The sequence below is a fragment of the Hermetia illucens genome, chromosome 4 (assembly GCF_905115235.1).
Source record: "Hermetia illucens chromosome 4, iHerIll2.2.curated.20191125, whole genome shotgun sequence".
NCBI classification, from domain to species: domain Eukaryota; kingdom Metazoa; phylum Arthropoda; class Insecta; order Diptera; family Stratiomyidae; genus Hermetia; species Hermetia illucens.
The window spans coordinates 97,295,265-97,314,712 of NC_051852.1; the positions used below are offsets into that span (position 1 = coordinate 97,295,265).

Sequence of the window (19,448 nt, forward strand, 5' to 3'; positions counted from 1 at the left end):
GTGTGGCAGGCGAATGAGGTTAAAAAATCAGGTATGACATTTAATGCTAAGCTCAGCTGGAGAAGATACATTATAAATAAGAAGGAAGTGTTGGGAGAGGGAGGGGGATTCCAAGCTCATTATCGCTAATTTACAAAAAGCCCCTATAGACAATATAGACGTACGGTCCCTCGTTCGTTCGTAATGAAAATCTGCCAAGAAACTTGGAAATACAATTGGTTAATGAAATCATCCAAGAGCATGTAATTAAGCATAGGCAACGATTAGTGTGTCGATATATACCGACCTTTGCGAGGAACCTGAAGGACTACAAATATGGAATGGAATCGCTGAATGACGGTAAGTTCTTACAATTATCGTTTTTCTCTTATCTAAACTTGAAATGTGGTTTTCTTAAAACAGTGTTCAAGTTGGTGTATAAGATAACTTAAAATTACTCTTTTGATCTTGCTAAAAATTTGTATACACCTTTTATTAGGACCACATTATTTAAATTGTTCAAAGCATAACATTTCTTAAAAAATCTTGAAAATAGGCTTGCTTTTGGCAGTTTTCGGATATCTCTCCCTTTAAGGAACTGACCCGAATTCTGGGAAAAAAGATGTCCTTACAACAGCGAAAAAACGAACCTGTTCTGATAGTCAAACAACTTTATCAGCATTGAATAGCACCCCCATATTAAACCAGTTGCTGTGGAATTGTTACTGCTCAAAATTGGCTGACTGAACGATACATTCCTAATATGGGTTTTAGGGCACTCGAACAACTTTGGCAATGAAGAGGCTGATAGATGCTAAGGATCTGGCTCCATAATAGTGGAAACGAAAATCAAAATTTAACTTTAGGTCATCCACTGTTAAGTCTAGTCTGAAGGGTGAAGTTGTAAGGGTTCACGCAGTCGAATCTTCGAATCTTTGTCAAAGAACCCGATACTTCGCGAGCCGCACTTTTATTGCAAGCACCTGCGCACTCATTGCCCCTAGGAGATATTCTCAGATTTGCAAAAGTTTGCGGTTATCATAGGTAGGAGACAGTTGAACAGGTTTGTTATTAGGCCTAAGAACGTTAGACCTGTGGTTCACTCCAATCGCTCAATCGAACCTAGCATGGTTACAGGAGTCATCAGCTTCAGGGATTCTATTTATCTGTCACAAGTAATTTAGTAATAATCACATTTATAGGTAGGAAATCGATGAGAACATTATCTTGCGATATTGGGGTAGGGAAAAAGGAATGCCGTATTTGTGATTGAAATTTGACACGTTATTGCGCCGTTTTGTTCGCAAACTTGTTGCCATTTAGAAGGCAACTTCATTATCTTCCCCTTATAAAACCCCCTCTCCTTATTTGCAAAAAACTCAGACGGCCAGTTTTCGCAACCTTCTTTTGAGACCAACTTAGTAGCATCAAGAGCATGGACCGGAAGAGATGGTAATCAATGGTGGGTGCGATAGGACATCCCATCCGAGCTCCTGTAGTTTCGGGCGGGTCATCAAAGATGTGTGACGCCAAGCGTTGTCCTGATGGAACGCAACACCATTCCTATTGACCAATTCTGGCCGCTTCTGGTCAATCGTCTGCTTCAAATGGTCGAGTTGCTCACAATAGGGGACCGAATTAAGGGTCTGGCTATAGTTGAGCAACTCATAGTGCATGATTCCCCACCAAACACGCAGAAAAACCTTCCTGGCCGTCAATTCCGGCTTGGCGATGGTTTGGGCCGGCTAGCCGCGCTTCGACCACGATCTTTTTCGCTTGAGGTTGTCGTACGTGATCCACTTTTCATCACTAGTCAGCATCCGCTTCAAAAATGCGTCGAGTTTGTTCCGTTTTCGCAGTGCATCGCAGGCGTTGATTCGGTCCAAGAGATTTTTTTGCGTCAACTCGTGTGGCACCCAAACATCCAGCTTTTTTGGAACCCTGTCTTCTGCAAATGGTTCCAAACAGTTTTATGGTCTATACCCAGTTCCTGGCCAATCGAGCGAATGCTCACATGCCGGTCTACTTGGATGATTTCGACGATTTTATCGGTTTCTACGACGATTGGCCTACCAATACGGGGTCTATCTCCGACATCCACTACACCAGAACGAAATCGATCGAACCAACGCTGTGCTTTGCGAATCGTTACAGTATCGGGCCCATAAACTTCACACATTTTTTTGGCCGCCTTCGTTGCATTTTTACCTCTCAGGTAGTAAAAACGTAAAATATGACGAATTTCTTGCTTGGTGGACTCCATTTTTGACGCGCTATAACTTGAGACTAAAACGTATGATCACAACACTGTCAAGGAGACAGCACAGATTGTCATCTTCAAATCGCCGTATTGTAGGACCCGACGCGATAAGTACAACACAAGATATGTTTAAGTGTCGCTATCTATTGTCAAAATACGACGTTTCTTTTTCCCCAACCCAATATATTTATTAACTCGAAATTGCATCAACACAAAACTATATCAATATCCACATATTTCATAAACACTTGTAAAAATACAAATGGATTTAACAAATACATTTATCAGGGGGCAGATACTGCTGCAGCAAATGTTTCAGCTCTGCATTCTGCTTCCGAAGAAATTCACATTCTGCATCGAGTGTTACACGGTCCTTCAAAACCTTCAAATAATGGTTTAAACCATGTTCCAAATTCTGCCACAATTTCAGCTTCGATTGTGGGAAAATATTGTTGAATTGGTGCCAAAATGTTTCTATATCTGTCCTGCTAATATTACGATTTAGATTCCTACGGCGGCTAGAACGCTCCGAACCCGATGTCTTTGATTTTGTTCTGTAACATTTGGAATATTAATTTCAAAGCTTTTCCTTTCGAAGAAGTTAGAATCTTACATTCCAGGAAGTGCAATCTGGCATAGATGCTTCTCAGCAAATTCACGGAGAGCAGTCAATACGAAAGCAGGTTCGATGACCAAGTAATGGTTTACACAGGTTGTCTCCTCTTCAACCACAACTTTTTCCTATGAAATGAAAATGTCACTGAATGAAATGGATATTTGTTAGTATGGGCTGGAAAACGAACTTACTTCAAATTGTACAGATCTCTTGCGGTCCAAAACTTCCTTTTTGGCGAATTCTTTCATTAAATCGTCCATAGGGTTTTCTTCGTCTTTGGTGACTATTTCAGAGGACTCTTCTTCGGTGCTTTGGTGTGATTTTTCAGACTTTCCACTGCCTTCTGTGTCCTTAAGAGTTGCCTTCTCACTCAACTCATCATAGATAACACTATCGATATCTTTCGTTTGAAACTGCTCCAATTCAACTTGATGCAAACGACTTATAGCGGCTGGTGACAAACCAGTGGAACAATTCGGGCACCAAGCGTAAGGCAGGAAGTAGTGGATAAGAGCGCTAATATCCTCGATTTTGGAAACCCCCAAAGCCTGTACATGAAATAAATTTAGATTAACTGTTCTCAATTATTGGTGGACATGTTATTTACATTGAAGATGTTATCGACTTTGACCAACGATTGTTGATCCTCCGTGTATGGTTGCAGAATAGTCAAAAGCTTATCTTCGAGTAGAAATCCGCCGCGATCTGCGATTTTTTTTAATATGTTTCGCATTAACCGACTATGAGCTAATTTTTGTTCGTCCGTTCTGCGATCTTTCTCCTTTGCTGATTCAGACCTAGTTATTGTCCTAGATCCTTGAAAAAACAGGAAATGTACACTCCATATACGGTCAAAAAAACAAATCTAATTACTATTGACTTTTAAATCAAAATGTTTTGAATCGAGACCCTCCTTCATAATAATAAAGTCCTTCAACTTGAAAACTGGCATATCTGGTTTGGTCCACGGTAAACCTAGCTGTTGCTCGTGAAGAATTCGATCGATATCCAGGATCTTGTTTAAAAGCCCTGTAGCCTCATTTAGGTTAACCTCCCAGACAGCTTGATACTATAAGGAAACATTAGTCAATCAACAATAGTAAGCACAAGTTCCATCGAGTCGATGGGAGGATACAAAGTTCGGATATTCACCTTTTTATCTTCTAAAATTGAAAAGTTTTCAGTTTTCGATTCCAAATCAACGATGCAAGAATGCAAATGCGTTACTTCCGTTGTCAGTTTCCTGACCTCCAACTGTGAATTAGATTTCGTTTCGCGAATTTTTTTCTTCAAACCCAACACAGCCTCGTTGAGCTTCGCCAGCCTACGTTTCTGCTGACTCACCGTAATAGCATTCTCGTCGTCAGCTTTTTGCAGAACTTGGTAATTATAGTCTAATTTTTCCGAGTTGAGCAGTACATTATGCTTAACGCTACGTAACTCAAGTTGAAGCGCTTCGGCGTCCTTCTCTAAGCGAATTCGTGTTTCTCTGGTCAATTCTTCGTGCTCCAGTGAAATCCTGGCTAGTTCTGCGGCATAGAATGCAGCTTTCTCTTTTTCTTTATCCAATTTCATTCTTTCATTTTCAGCTCGCATTGTGTACAATTCTTCCCACTTGCGGGCTGCTGTTAGGGCCAAATTCTGTCTCTCATTTTCTATAGTTTCCTGCACCAGTTCTATGTGCGACTTGAATGCTTTCCGCATATTTTCCATTTGGTTATCGATACGTTCTACTAGGCAATATATATCGGCGCTCTGCCTTTCTAAATCGTCGTAGTACTTCCTATCTACCCTTTGAAGTTCTTCCTGACACTTTCGAATTGCATCGTCCTTTTCCTTCATCAGTTCTTCTATTCGTTTTTTCTGAAGCGCAAGGCCTTCATTGAGGCCAACCGGCTCTTTGATGGCCTCCAATTCAGTCCATTTAGCAGTGATTTCTTCAAATTTCGCCATCGCCTCCATTGATTCATTCTCTAGATCACCTAAAAGCTCTGAAAGGGTACAAAATAGTTTACGTCTTAACAACTGAAATCTCAGAAAACACCAATACCTTCTCTTTTTAAGGCTTCATAATTGCGTCGCATCACTTCACGTTTTTCGTTTGCAATTTTGATGTTTGTGACCAACTCATCCCCCAACAGAATTAATTGACTTAAAGCTTTGTCACTATCCTCCAATTGTCTTTCGATACCATCCTTTTTCTCCTCTTCCTTTTCGATGAAGCTGGAAAAAAATTTGAGGCTGATAATTTGGTAACGGAAGCAGATGGGTCAATAGAAGCCAACGAAAGGACAGGAGCAGATCTTTTGTATCCGTAAAATTTCAACATTCTTATAACATTGGTGGTTGTAGTACAAGACCATAAATAGAATTTACCAGCCGCGTTAAGAAAAAATAAAGACGAAAAAAGCCACATCGAAGGACTCTAATATTAATGTTATCGAGAGTTGCTCTGGGTTCTAAAAGAAGTTTTGTATACCTCTGATGGGTATAGTTTATTATTCAATCCTATAATCAACTCAAATAGAGTAAGAGCCTGCGGACCCCTCACTTAACTTAAGAGTTTCTCTGCATGAAATTCTCACAGGTATAGAAGTTATAGAATTGACTAGGGTATGGATACGGTATGGAGATGATGTACTTGCTACAGTCAAACATAGCGAAAAGGAGATAGTTCTACAGAACATAAACAAGCTGCACTCCAATGCCAAATTTACCATGACAATAGAAGATGGAGATTTGGTTATGCTGTAGGGTGAAGTTGTATAATTCGGCAAGTCCTTAAATGTCCTCCTCACGGTGGCCACTGGAAACCATCGAACTGGGAGTAGGTTTCACCCAAATTACGAGGATTTGTTTGCCTGCTGGTCATGTGTTAGGGGCCATCTGAATACCTTGGGCACCTTTATTTTCAAATAATACCCTTACCCTGGACATCCTTTCCGGACTACTCATTGAACCAAGACATTGGACTCAAATAAAAAAAAAAAAACAAAAAAAATAGACGATAGAAGAAGAGGTGGTGATGCCAGGCGCATCATCGGAGGGGGAGCTGCTTGCATACAACCGGGAGACAGTAGTCGGCGAGGGCAGTACAGTCGGTGCCGGCACCGCTGTGTAGAAACCAACTAGTGGTTTCCAGGTTGAATCCACTGCTATCAAGCTGGGCTTAGCGAATACCAGCTAATGTACTCTTAACTCAAAACCGTCGATGTTGGGAACATCAGACTACAAAGTGCGGTTTGGAGTCAGGAACGCAAGGTGAAAGTGTTCCGCCGCGGAAAACCGGACAACAATCTGGATCCAGTCGACACGGCCAACAAGCTGCTGGAGGAGTTGAGGATCGATACGGTACAACGGGGACTGGCGAACCCCCCACGCAAGTAGATCATGCTGAGGGTAACAAAGATAACTTTGCAACACTCGAAGTGCGTCTCGGCTAATCTACTTGTCTTCCTCATAGAAGACTAGTACAGGGGCCCTGGATCGGAAGCGACCAAACCATCAAAGGGCTTCTAAGCAAATATTATAATGGAACAACAGCACAAGAAACGCTGGCCGGGATAGGCCTACAACATATATACTCGCGAGAAAGAATCTGCACGGTTTTCAGTGCCCGGACCTGAGTTCCAGCGACCTAACCGTGGTCAAATTATAGCAGGTAGGGGCAGAGAACGTGTATCTCGACTTACATGACTCACGGCTGATCAGCTCACCAAAAAAGCCGCAACATTTGACGTCCAGCATAGCAGCAAAGAAGGCAAACCTGTTGATGGGCTATGACGCCAATGCAAGGTGTACGCTTTAGGGCAGCTCGGAAATTAACGAAAGAAGTAAGCCATTCTTTGATTTTATTATTGATACAAATCTATCGGTTTATAACAGGGCAGTACACTAACCTTCCACTTTCCCAGCTCGAAGAACTATGATGTTTGGGAGGAAGTTCTTCTTAACCGACAATGAAAGTCATAAGGTGGAAAACGGGGCAGTGTCTGGCCAGAGATTCTTCTCAGATCATAGTTGGATATTTTCCAGTCTAGATCTCGCCGCAGAGATCTCCAAACCTTTCAGAGGATTGTCTGCATTAAGTTTGGTCAAGTTATTAAGAACAAACTATCCGGTGCGCAAATTGGTAAAATTGGCACGACAGACGTACTGAAGTCAAAGGTCGAAGCTCTACAAAAAGTAGTCGAAACCGCCTTTAAAGTCTCATGCCCTGCTAAATACAGCAAAAAAACTGTGAGTCAAAACCTTTCTTGGAGGGTATGCAGCCGCCCCAGCCGCGCGAGACTATCAAATCCGTAATTACCGAGAATAAGATCGGCTGGGATATAAGCTGCTTCTTCGAATATAAATCTCTGGGTCCAGATGACATAATGCCGGTCACTCCCAGCGTACTGAAACCAGTCTTTTCGGTTGTCCTATGTAGCTCTGCCAATCTGAACTAATAATAATGCCACTTTATATATTTCGCTGGATTCGTGGTTTAATTTGCGGTTCTTGATTCTGATGAATTCTATTCGATGAAAACATGTCAAGGTTTAACCCATTTCACCGATTTTTTTAAGTTTCGAAGAAGTCGCAGCATGTGTGGCCCCTATTCTTCTTTTCGCTTCCAAGTTCCAAGGGAGATGTCAATGCCCCTATTTCTTGCCCCTTCACCTTTTTCTTCATGAGACTTTCAATAATTAACACTTAAAAGCCGTTCTTCACTCCGGTGTCTATGATATACTTTTTTTCTAAGCTAAATTTTCCAGCACTGAGGAGCACAGTCAATAATCTGTAGAACATTGCATGGAAATAGGTTATTTTATGTGCATGGGAGTTGTTTGATTTTTCCGGAATCACTGTCTATGTGTAGGCTTTCTATAGATATTTCTCTTTCTTCTCTAATGATGCTTAAATCTAGAAATAGGAATTCTCCGTTGTCCTCTATCTCCATTGTGAATCTCAGGTTCCGATGTACTTATTCAGAACCTTGACTTTGTCTTTATATATAATGGTGTCATCTACATACGTTGTCCAAATTTTTGGGAGCAGGCCTTTGGAAAGTAGATCATTCTCAATCGATCATATTTATAGACAAGATATCTGGGGAGTTTTATACTATGACGTAGGTCTGGGGCTCGTGGGTTCTTAGACTATAATTTTAGCTGTTGTTTCTAGGAGTCTCAGCCTAGCATCTGGTTTTAGTTATTCTTGCGGGTGCATTAGCCTATTTTGCATAAGCGCCGGACATTATTCCCCAGTATGAAACTTCCATCGCTCTATAGAACCCGCAAATATAGCCGTAGAGATACGAAGCGTCCCCAGGTGGTAGTTTAGCCTGCAGTGACCCGTGAGTGCTGCCACTATGATCCTAAGGCTGCCCTTGATGGGTTATACAGATACTGTTCCTTTCTTGTAACCTCACCCAGTATAGTTCCCCAATCATTATTCGTCCTTTCTTAATGTCATGACATCTTATCATTTCCACAGAGAATTCTGGTTCGTTAAGCGGGACTTCTGCCCCTTTCCTGGGTGATACTTGCTGCCTTCTAACCCTATTTGATCTGGAACCCAGAGTAGCCAGACCATATTTTGCGAGCCAAGCGTATTCAATTCAAGCATTCATAGCTGAGAGTTCACCTTGTTGGACTTAAGGGTGTTTGAATCCGTGTGGCTGTTGGTTAGGATATTTTGCACCCTCTGTTTCCTTTGCAGGTTAAAGTAAGCACACCTATTTATGCAGTATACATATTTTAGCCTGAAATATACTGGTATGCTTTGAAATACGTTTTCCTTGGAGCAGTGACACCTGAACTCGCTCCCTCTACTGTGAGGGATCTGTTAGTGTACTTGGTTGGTGGTTTAAGTCGTAAGTCACAGTCTTGCTTTTCCGATATGCGTTGTTGGTCGATCATGGCTCAAATTATCTTATCATCCTATCCACATAAAACTGCATTGTCGTCTTGCAGTTTGTGAACCTTCCTGACTGCTATGCCGAGTTTAGTTCTGTTCAAAGGACTTTAACACTGCCTACTTATATGGTTTTGTATATGGTATGCAGGGTCGTGAAGGAAAAACTTCGAAGATAGTAATAAGAAAAATAAATGAAATTTACTTCTACACTAAATTAAATTCATACCATTCTGCGCTACAATAAGCAGTACACTAGCATCGGGGTAAAATCTACCAACAAACAAATATGTAATAGAATTGAAAACAATAATGGAGGATGTTTGAACTTTTGAAGGGAAAATTGAATAAAACTTTGTACATACCTCCGGCTTAAATTCAATTTTTATGAATGGAGGCGACGGGACTAATGCAAGTGGCATTAACGATTTGCACTTGCAACGGCAATAGTGCCTTTCGCAGTTCTCAAAACAAATTCATTCAAATTAATTACATTCGAAAGTAGCAGCCGAAAACAAAAAGCGCCGCCAAATTGCAAATGGCGTAATCTGTCATCAGAATGAACCTTACCGATGTGGAGCGAACTTTGCCGACCTGAAATCTTCTTTGTACGTTGAAACTGCGTCATAATTGTGTTTCCCGCTATACTGTGGTCACTATGTTTATAAGGAGTAAGAGTACGGCTCTGAATCTTATGTCGAATCGACGCGTTTACCAAATCTCAACAAGCTATCGAAAATTCAAACGTGTGGATATAGTATTTGGCTTGGTTTGTGTAGGTTTGCATGCGCTTGTAGCCGAGATTTAATCGCGTGTCGGTTTTGTGGACAAATCAAAGGAGATTTGCTTGACTGCTCAAAAAACACCAGCGCACTTACAAACATGTAGATGGCAATATCTGGTCCCCAAAGTCAAGCCAAACGTTTGCAGAGGCTTGAACTTTGCGGCAAGTGCCAGTTGAGGAGTTGGCAGTAGTTGCCGGTAGTAAAACTTATGTTTGTCAAATAAAACGCTTCTCTTATAAATCAAGCGCTGCTTTACAACTTACCCTGAGTATTGCAGTTGTTGCTGTTTTCTCTGCTTCAGTCAGGTGGAGGTCGGAATATATCTTCCTTCATCGACATAAAATGTTCATTTTCCTCTTCTCTATTGACTGGTTTCAGGCGTTCTTTCAAATGCACCGCAATATTCTATCTATTTTGCCTGAATAGTTGAAAATATATTTATACATATCACCCTTCTCCACGTCTATTCGTAGGGTGGTCAGGGATCGTGTCCGATGTTTCTACTGTGTAGTGTTCATGACACCGTTGCTAGAGTTTGGTTAATCAATGGCGCATAAGTCTACTTTTGCTGAATCAAAGGATCTCAGTAAGGTTCTCAATTGGTAATTCTATAATATGCAGCTTATCGTTCAATTTTCAGCTGTTTCTCTCGGTATGCTTGTTGTTCATCAAGATTCTATTGCTAACTGTTGATTATGGTCGCCGCTAACTGGCACTTTATGTATTTATTCGTCTACGTTTGTCGCGTACACCGAATCAACTCCTAACTCCCATATAAGCACCATTCAAGGCTATTTACCTAAAACCAAAAATTGAATATGCTGAGGCGATAATTAGTTGCTTCAAATACTGAACTTTTGTCGTTCCCTTGGGGTTATACAATAAAATTAGACAAAATATAGCATCTTCCCCACCCCCTCTGTTGCCCTTCCTTAGTTGAGCACCTTGCACATTGGCGGCCTTGACGCCAAAGTTAAACCTGCATCTGATAGTCTTCCTAGCGTCTTCTAAAAACGGGACAAATTATGCCAACCGGTCCTCCAGATTGTAGCCCCATCCAGGAAAGCATGTGATCGGAGTAGGTTACCTAGTCAGCTAGAAAATGAGATCTACTGTTATCTGTGCTGGAAACACAAGCGGATGACTATGCACTCTGCGCTCGCTAGGCGAATAATATTCATGCGCGTATAGAAGAAATTGCAGGGTCATCTCCTTTTCTCATCATGCATTTAAAACGATGGCCCTGAAAAGTCTCTCTCGGGGGAATGCCAGGGACACTCTTCTTTTCAGGTCCACCCAACTGCTGGTTTACGCTAAAGATACTAACATAATGGAAAGATCGAGCAGGCGGCGGTCTTGAGCTGCACTTTAATAAAGACAAAGCGAAGTACGTTGTTGGTAGTCAACAAAGCCCATTTCGGCTTATAAAAAGTGTTTCGTTCGAAATGTCTTACCATAGGATCAAAGGTTCCACTGTATGGTACAAAACAATGATCTTATTAGTCTTCATGTATTAGTAGGAAACGTTTTTGGCTCACTACAGGGGATGGGCGATTCTTTACCATATACAATGAAGAAATTTACGGCGGGTTTGGTTTGGGGTAAAGTTCAATTGAATAGGCTGATGTTAGCGAGCCACCTACTCCGTATTGGTGAGGATGATCTAGTCTGAAAAGTCTATAAGGGCAATATTTATTGTAGAAAAAGAAGACGTGGCAGACCCTACCACAGATGAAGTGATGATCTAAGGATATCGAATTGGTGGACCCAGGCCAAAATCGGGTTATTAAGATAGGTCTACATCGGACCGTGGATGTGCGCCGTTGTTGACCATGATGATAATAGTAATCATTTACATCAGAGAAACCAAGAAATCAACCAACAAACAAGTGGGACCCCATGGGAAATCAAGCAGAGGAGAGGAAGACCGCAACCAACAATTACGACCGCTTGAAAAGCAGAGCGAGCAAGGTTAGACGTCAGGAAGGAGATAGGACGGGGAATAGTGGAGATCAGCCCATAAGAGTGCTCCCAAGGAATTCAAACTCGAGCCCAAGTGAGGGGATATACGAGGAGGTCAAAAGTTATGTTAAAGCGATAAAGAACATTCGAGTGGCCATACTGCCGAAAGTATTTCCAGAGCAAATACTCCGACACAAATACTGAAGAGCAGAGAATAATTCAGGACCTCATCGTCATGGAGATGGGTTAGTGGTAGAATAAGGAGCTCGTGTTCACCGGTATACGCTTTCGGCCAGATCTTATACTGATAGACTGCGCGACGGAGGACACAGCGAACTGACTGAGGACTCTAGTCCACACATTGCTAGAAGGGAAGGAAATCTACCTTCCCAAAGTTGCAGTGATTGAGACGGGGGAAGCTTCCACGCCTTCTCATCACTCAAAACATTGATCTCGACATACGGTTATGGAGAGTTTTTAGGAGCAAGGGCAAGCTAAAGGCAAACTCCTCATCATAGGGGTAGATGATCGACCGCTGGAGGCAATTACGTGTCGTAACTGCCTCATCAATTACAGCATACTTGTGCACGTGTACAGGGAGAAACAAAGGACTCATTGGGTAGAAAACTTACCGAGATCTTCGAGGGAATGGCGGAGGCAATAGGGAAGTGAACCTGCTGCTCACGGAGAGGGAGAAATTTGACCTAGGTAATTTAGGATTCCTCTTGTGAAAAACCAAGAGATGAGGTGGGATCAGGATATTTTCCAGTCGTCATCGACGCATATGAGGCGAACTGTCTGTTGTAACGATCTAGCCAGAATGAGAGCAGGGATCCGAAAACTCTTCTCAATCGGACAATACAAACCGGGGACTGGTCGAGATACAAAAACTGACTGAAGACATATAGCAACGCCATCAGGGAACCAAACGGGCTCCAACAGAATTCAGTGAAGGGTTTGAAGACACCACAGACGCATCCAGAACTCATTTCTCAGGGTCTCACCCCATGGCGGAAGGCAACAATATTTCGTCTGATACCTCACCGGATAGAAGGGAAGCGGAAAATTGGAAACTAATTAAAGAGGTATGCTCGAAAGCTCGAGTAAGATGAGCAGTGGGAGCCTTTAAACCACCAAAGTCACCTGGAGTAGACAGCATTCTCCCAGCACTACTTCTTAGGCCTAAAAATCATCTTAGGATCTTTTCTGACGGTGGTAAGGGGCAGCATAACCGTCGGATATATACCAAAAGCATGGAGGCGGGCAAGCGTGGTCTTTATACCAAAAGCGTACGAGTAGTTCGAGTTGCAATTGAAACAAAAGAAGTGGTACTGTGTGCGTTTTTGGACATCGAAGGAGGTTCCGTAGCTCATCGCACACAGAAATATAAGATGTACTAATCTGCAAGGGAGTGGGGAACATCCTGGCCTTCTGGTCGGTTAGAATGGTAGAGTGTAGGCAAGAGGTATAAATTCTGTTATCATGAAACTACTCATGGTTGTCCACAAGGTGATCTATTATCATCATTAATGTGGAGCATGGTAGTTGATCGACTCCTAGGAGAGCCAACCAATACTGAAATACAGGTCCAGCGTTGCGCTAATTACATTGTTTTAATCGGTAGGAGCAACTATGAGAATACCCTATGTGACAGATTCCAAACTGAAGTATGAATCATTAGGCGGGGCTGCACATAAATTCAGGCAAGGCAAGTATAGTACCATCCACTAGGAAGCGCAAGCTTGATCAACAGAGCCATTAGATTACATGGCATGGAGCTGAAACGAGCAACAGAGGTCAAATATTTAGGAATCAAACTTGACAAAAACTACTCTGGAAAACACATGTTGAAAACATATATCTCTGACGACTAACAGGGTAAAAATGGGGATGCACCCCAAAGATGCTGTACTGGATATACACTGCATGCACTAGTAAGGCCAATGATTACCTATGGGGCGGTAATCTAGGTAGAAACATCGCAACTCAACACAGCAGCCAAGGAGTTAAATGAACTTCAAACATTGGCTTGCATGTATATCGGTGGGGCAGTAAGAACATGTTCAGGGGCGTGCCTAGAAGTCCTTCTTTCGGGGTCGACTCTTCTCCATCAGGACATACGAATGCAGGCAAGAAGGGTGATTTTCGGAATTTCCGAGAGTACCAGGAAGGCGGGGAGCTGCCTAAATTAAAGGAAGGTTGATATTCTTTCTAAGCGGCATTCCGAATAACTGATACCAAGGGATAACATGACAGCAAGATTCCACTTTGATAAGAAGTTTGAAACACGTTGGAGCAACAGCGCAAACTACGAGGGCATGGGATTGACATACGGATTAAACCACCAACTGATTACCTGGTACGCTGAGGGATCCCTTACGGCAGAGGAAGCAGGCGCTGGGTCATCGGTCCAGAGAAAAGAAAATTCGAACCAATATAGGCCATAGAGAGATGTCCTTCCTTCAACATCGAAAGGAACTATCGGAGGTAAAACAATGCCATTCAAACCGACAGTCAGGCGGCTATTAAGATACTCAAGTACCAAGCGAATTCCAAACTGGTATGAGAAGTTTTTAACAGACTGAATGCGCTTGACTCGCTCAATAAGGACTGGATACTTTTGGTTCCAGGCCACATTGGGTTAGAAGGAAATGAAGTTGCGGACGAGCGAGAATCGGCGGCGTTGAACGGCTTCAATTGATATGATAACGGCACGATGAGCAAGCTAGACTTCCCACTCAGCGAGCTGCAATTTGACTCAGTTGATGAGGTGATATTGGTCGTCTTGTTGATGCGGTGTCCTGTATGCATAGTGGATATATTTCTGTTTTGCAAATGAAGCAAATAATACGTATGTAGGTAGGTATGTTTACAGGGTAGTATTGTACCGTGCACGTTTGTTTATCGAAACGACTATTTTGAGGTTTTGCATAAAAACAATTATATGGTGGTATAGGCAAAATGTGCACAAATTTCAATGTGTAATGAAGCAAGCTTACTACTCATCATCATCATCAACGGCGCAACAACCGGTATCCGGTCTAGGCCTGCCTTAATAAGGAACTCCAGACATCCCGGTTTTGCGTCGAGGTCCACCAATTCGATATCCCCAAAAGCTGTCTGGCGTCCTGGCCTACGCCATCGCTCCATCTTAGGCAGGATCTGCCTCGTTTTCTTTTTCTACCATAGATATTGCCCTTATAGACTTTCCGGGTGGGATCATCCTCATCCATACGGATTAAGTGACCCGCCCACCGTACCTATTGAGCCGGATTTTATCCACAACCGGACGGTCATGGTATCGCTCACAGATTTCGTCATTGTGTAGGCTAGGGGGCCAACAATTCTTTGGAGGATTCTTTTTTCGAACGCGGCCCAGAGTTCGCCATTTTTCTTGCTAAGAACCCAAGTTTTCGAGGAATACATGAAAACTGACAAGATCATAGTCTTGTACAGTAAGAGCTTTGACCCTATGGTGAGACGTTTCGAGCGGAACAGCCTTTGTAAGCTGAAATAGGCTCTGTTGGCTGACAAAAACCGTGCACGGATTTCATCATCGTAGCTGTTATCGGTTGTGATTTTCGACCCTAGATAGGAGAAATTGTCAACGGTCTCAAAGTTGTATTCTCCTATCCTTATTCTTCCTGTTTGACCAGTGCGGTTTGATGTTGTTAGTTGGTTCGTCTTCGGTGCTGACGTTGCCACCATATATTTTGTCTTGCCTTCATTGATGTGCAGCCCAAGATCTCGCGCCGCCTGCTCGATCTGGATGAAGGCAGTTTGTACGTCTCGGGTAGTTCTGTTGATCTGTTGATCCGGCCTAGCAAGATAGCGGAGAATATATTATAGATGGTACTCAGCAACGTGATACCTCTACTCATAGATTTTCGTTTTTACGTTTCCTCTTTAAATGAAATCTCAAAACGCAAAGTATTTAAGTAAGCAAAGTCAAATACCAGAAAACAGAAAACATGTATTAGGGAAAATATTTGCTGACACTTTGGTATCAAATATAGTTGCATGATATTTAATGGGTATTATGAAGCAGCCACGAAAATAAATAAACAAGAAGAAATAAATGTATGCAAACGTCCGACTCCTAGAGTGCTAGCTATTTAAGTTATTAATATCGACTGCTCGTGAAATTCATTAGGAATCAATTCCTAAATTTCTAGGAATACTCTTTTGCGATTCCGCAATTTTATTTTCATACGTAGAAAAGTCGCCTACAATTTATGATGGTATGCTGTTGGTATGATTAATTCGAGCTGTGGCCACAAATTCTTGGTAATATCTTAGTTGTGTATTTGAATGAAAGATAATTGAATGATGTTAATTAGTTTTCTATCGGAAAGTGCATATAAATGTAAATTAAATGGTGGCGATTTGGTGAGAAGAACTAAGAAACGGTCTCACTCATACGATTGCCAATCATTACGAATGTGGAAGAATCATGGAACCAAATGAAAGACACGATCCACAAAGCGGCCTCTGCAACCCTCGGGGTCACCAAGCCGGGTAAGTGGTACATCAACCGAGATACTTGGCTTCGGAATGATGATGTTGAAATGAAGGTCCGTGAAAAGAAACGTAGCCTACACAATGACGAAATCTATGAGCGATACCATGACCGTCCGGTTGTGGATAAAATCCGGCTCAATAGGTTACGGTGGGCGGGTCACTTAATCCGTATGGATGAAGATGATCCCACCCGGAAAGTCTATAAGGGCAATATCTATGGTAGGAAAAGAAGACGAGGCAGACCCTGCCTAAGATGGAGCGATGGCGTGGGCCAGGACGCCAGACAGCTTTTAGGGATATCGAATTGGTGGACCTCGGCGCAAAACCGGGATGTCTGGAGTTCCTTATTAAGGCAGGCCTAGACCGGATACCGGTTGTTGCGCCGTTGATGAAGATGAAAAGAAACGCCTCTACCACAAATTTCTCGACGATAAAACGCCTGCTAATTGGCAAATTTATAAGAATGCCAACCGGGAAGCAAAGAAAGCGGTCGCTGTCACCCGAGCGAACCATTTCAAAAATCTTTACGATAAACTGGACACTCGGGATGGCGAGAGAGACCTGTATCGACTTGCTAAAAGCCGTGATGAACGCACACAGGATATCGAACACTTCTGTTGTGTTAATGACAAAAACGGTACTTTGCTTACCAACCATCGAACCGCAACGGATAGATGGCGAGAATACTTCGAGCAGATTTCAACTGAAGAATTTGCTCATCCTCCAATTCCACAATCATTGCCGACATTTGGAGCAGTTCCACTAGTCAGCGCAACTGAAGTCGAGGAGGCAATAAAACAAATGAAATCGGGGAAAGCAACAGGACCTGACGACATCGCATCTGAGCTCTGGAAAGCGAAGAGCTGGGACCCAACACTGTGGCTCAGTGAATTCTTTAACCGGGTTATTCAGGAAGGAAGAACACCATCTGACTGGCAAGAAAGTACCACTGTTCCAATATGGAAAAAGAAAGGTAGCCCAGCAGAATGTTCAAATTACCGTCCGATCCGGTTGCTTTCCCATACCATGAAGATTTTTGAACGCATTCTTGACAACCGTATTCGCGAAATCGTTGAAATAACCGTGAATCAAGCCGGATTTGTCAAGAACTGCGGAACTACTGACGCAATACACACTGCGCGGTTACTCATGGAGAAACACCGTGAGAAGCATCGCCCTCTTTACATTGCCTTTCTGGATCTAGAGAAAGCGTTTGATCGTGTACCACACGAACTCATCTGGTATGCTTTACGACAACACTTCGTGCCAGAAGAACTCGTGCGCTGGGTTCAATTGCTCTACCACGATCCGAAAAGTAAAGTTCGAAGTATGGCGGGTGTATCAAAACCGCTTCGTGTCTCTGTTGGAGTTCATCAAGGAAATGCCATCTCACCACTCCTCTTTGTCCTTGTTATGGACACCGTCACACGGGATATTCAACGTCCAGCGCTCTACACACTGTTTTATGCAGATGATGTTTTCCTAGCATCTGATAGCAAAAATGATCTCGAGCAACTTGTTCAAAAATGGAATGATCGCCTCATGCAACACGGTCTCAGATTGAATTTAAACAAAACTGAATTTTTGACAACCGATCCCCATGAAACAGGCACAATCACTGTCAGCGGCAATGATCTGCCCAGATCCGAGCGATTTAAATACCTCGGGTCAACGCTATCAGCCAATGGAGGGCTGCGTTATGAAATTGCTTCACGCATTAACGCAACCTGGATGAAGTGGCGTTCCACAACTGGTGTCCTTTGTGATCGACGTATCAACGGACGTCTCAAATCTAAAATTTACCGCAATGTCGTCCGTCCAGTCGCCCTCTATGGTTCTGAGTGTTGGCCGACCATAAAAGACAATGAGGGGCGTCTCGCGGTAATGGAGACGAAGATGCTACGTTGGACTAGTGGTGTCACACGTTTAGATCACATCCGAAATGAGGATATCCGCGATCGTTATGGGGTTGCACCGATCGTGGAAAAGTTGCGAGAGAGGCGTCTTCGATGGTATGGTCACGCAATTCGTGCAAACGAGAATTCACTTGCAAAGATTGGTCTGAACATCGAAGTCGATGGTAAACGACCAAAAGGCAGACCTAAGCAACGGTGGCTTGATACGCTGGATGGGGATTTGAAAGCCTCAAGATTGCACCCAGATCAGGCATTCGATAGAGCCAAATGGCGAAGCCGATCACGACGAGCCGACCCCGCTTGTGAACAGGACAAAGGCTGAAGAAAAAGAAGATAATCAAAGGTTATTATTATGGATATACAGGTTTGTTCCTTGTTCAACAAAAAGAAATGAATAAGGCCGGATTGAGAAAAAAATAAGTCCTACGTGGAGATACGTCAATTTCTCATGAAAAAAGCCAGATGTAATTTGTGCTCCTCAATTCTTACTTCAAAAGTTGGATCATTTTTTAACTTGTCCAGACCTTTAAAAGCAAAATATTCTGAGGTTATTCATTCACGAAGTGTTGATGGGAAACTTTTAGGAGGCACTGTTGTTGGGATATCTACCTACCTATCTATTGGAAGGTAATATAAATACTATTTTTTGCGGAGGAGCTTTCTTCAATGACGAAATGGAAAATATTTATTTTGAAATTTACATGTGTTTTATTGTTCTTAGCTGCTTTTCAGTTTTCGATACGAAATTTTCCCCATAATGCTATGAGCGAAGTGAAAATAATACTCTTTTGTGTCGACTCAGTAAAGTAAGTGAGTCGAAATGAGTCGACTCATCGAAAAGGGTTATATTTTCTACCACTACCAGATGGCAAGTTGAAAAACTTGGAAGTGGGGAGCATTATAAAGTTCCTGTCGGTTATAACTTTAAAAGACATAGTATAGTTTATAGGTCCCTTGACAATATTATTATTTCATCAGAGAAATCACACTTTATCTTCTTTTATTGTTTTTAGTAAATCTGGTATCGACTAATTTGAATTCACTGTATATAAATTAATTCAAAACTATGAAGAAACTAGTTATACGGAAAAAAGTGTTATAAAATGATTTTTATAAATTAATGTGTGATAGCTAATAAATGAACAAATATTTGACTTACGTTTTTGGAGCTTTCTCTTTCCTCTCTGCAATTTTATTTATCATAGTGAAGCTCGTCATATCGAAAGGAGTATACTCTTCAAGAATTTTCTTCTCAAAAGGTTTCGGCTTCCCCATTGCAATAATATTTTTCATATCAGTTGCTTTGTCTTTTTCTGGTTCAAATTCCTGATTTGTTTCCACATTTTCAGGTTGCTCTTGGTCATCTCCAGCGATATCCGGATTTTCCATTGTTATAATTTTGGTTGTAAGTAATGCGTGAACTGAATAATGTAGAATTAATACGAAAGGAATATTATATTAGAAGCAATATATGAAAACAAAATATGTATTTTTCCTTTATCGATCAAACG

General features: G+C 42.1%; 1 protein-coding gene across 1 annotated transcript; it reads right to left on the reverse strand.

The window, feature by feature from the left end:
- Positions 1-2,416: 2,416 nt before the first annotated feature.
- LOC119654177 (dynein regulatory complex protein 1 homolog) lies at positions 2,417-19,425 on the reverse strand. Its single transcript, XM_038059362.1, has 8 exons — positions 19,097-19,425; positions 4,906-5,078; positions 4,008-4,846; positions 3,729-3,924; positions 3,463-3,671; positions 3,047-3,403; positions 2,853-2,980; positions 2,417-2,793 (listed from the first exon to the last, which is right to left on the reverse strand). Exons 1-8 carry the CDS (start codon positions 19,324-19,326, stop codon positions 2,508-2,510), a joined length of 2,418 nt encoding a protein of 805 aa, XP_037915290.1. The 5' UTR covers positions 19,327-19,425; the 3' UTR covers positions 2,417-2,507.
- Between the last annotated feature and the right edge of the window lie 23 nt (positions 19,426-19,448).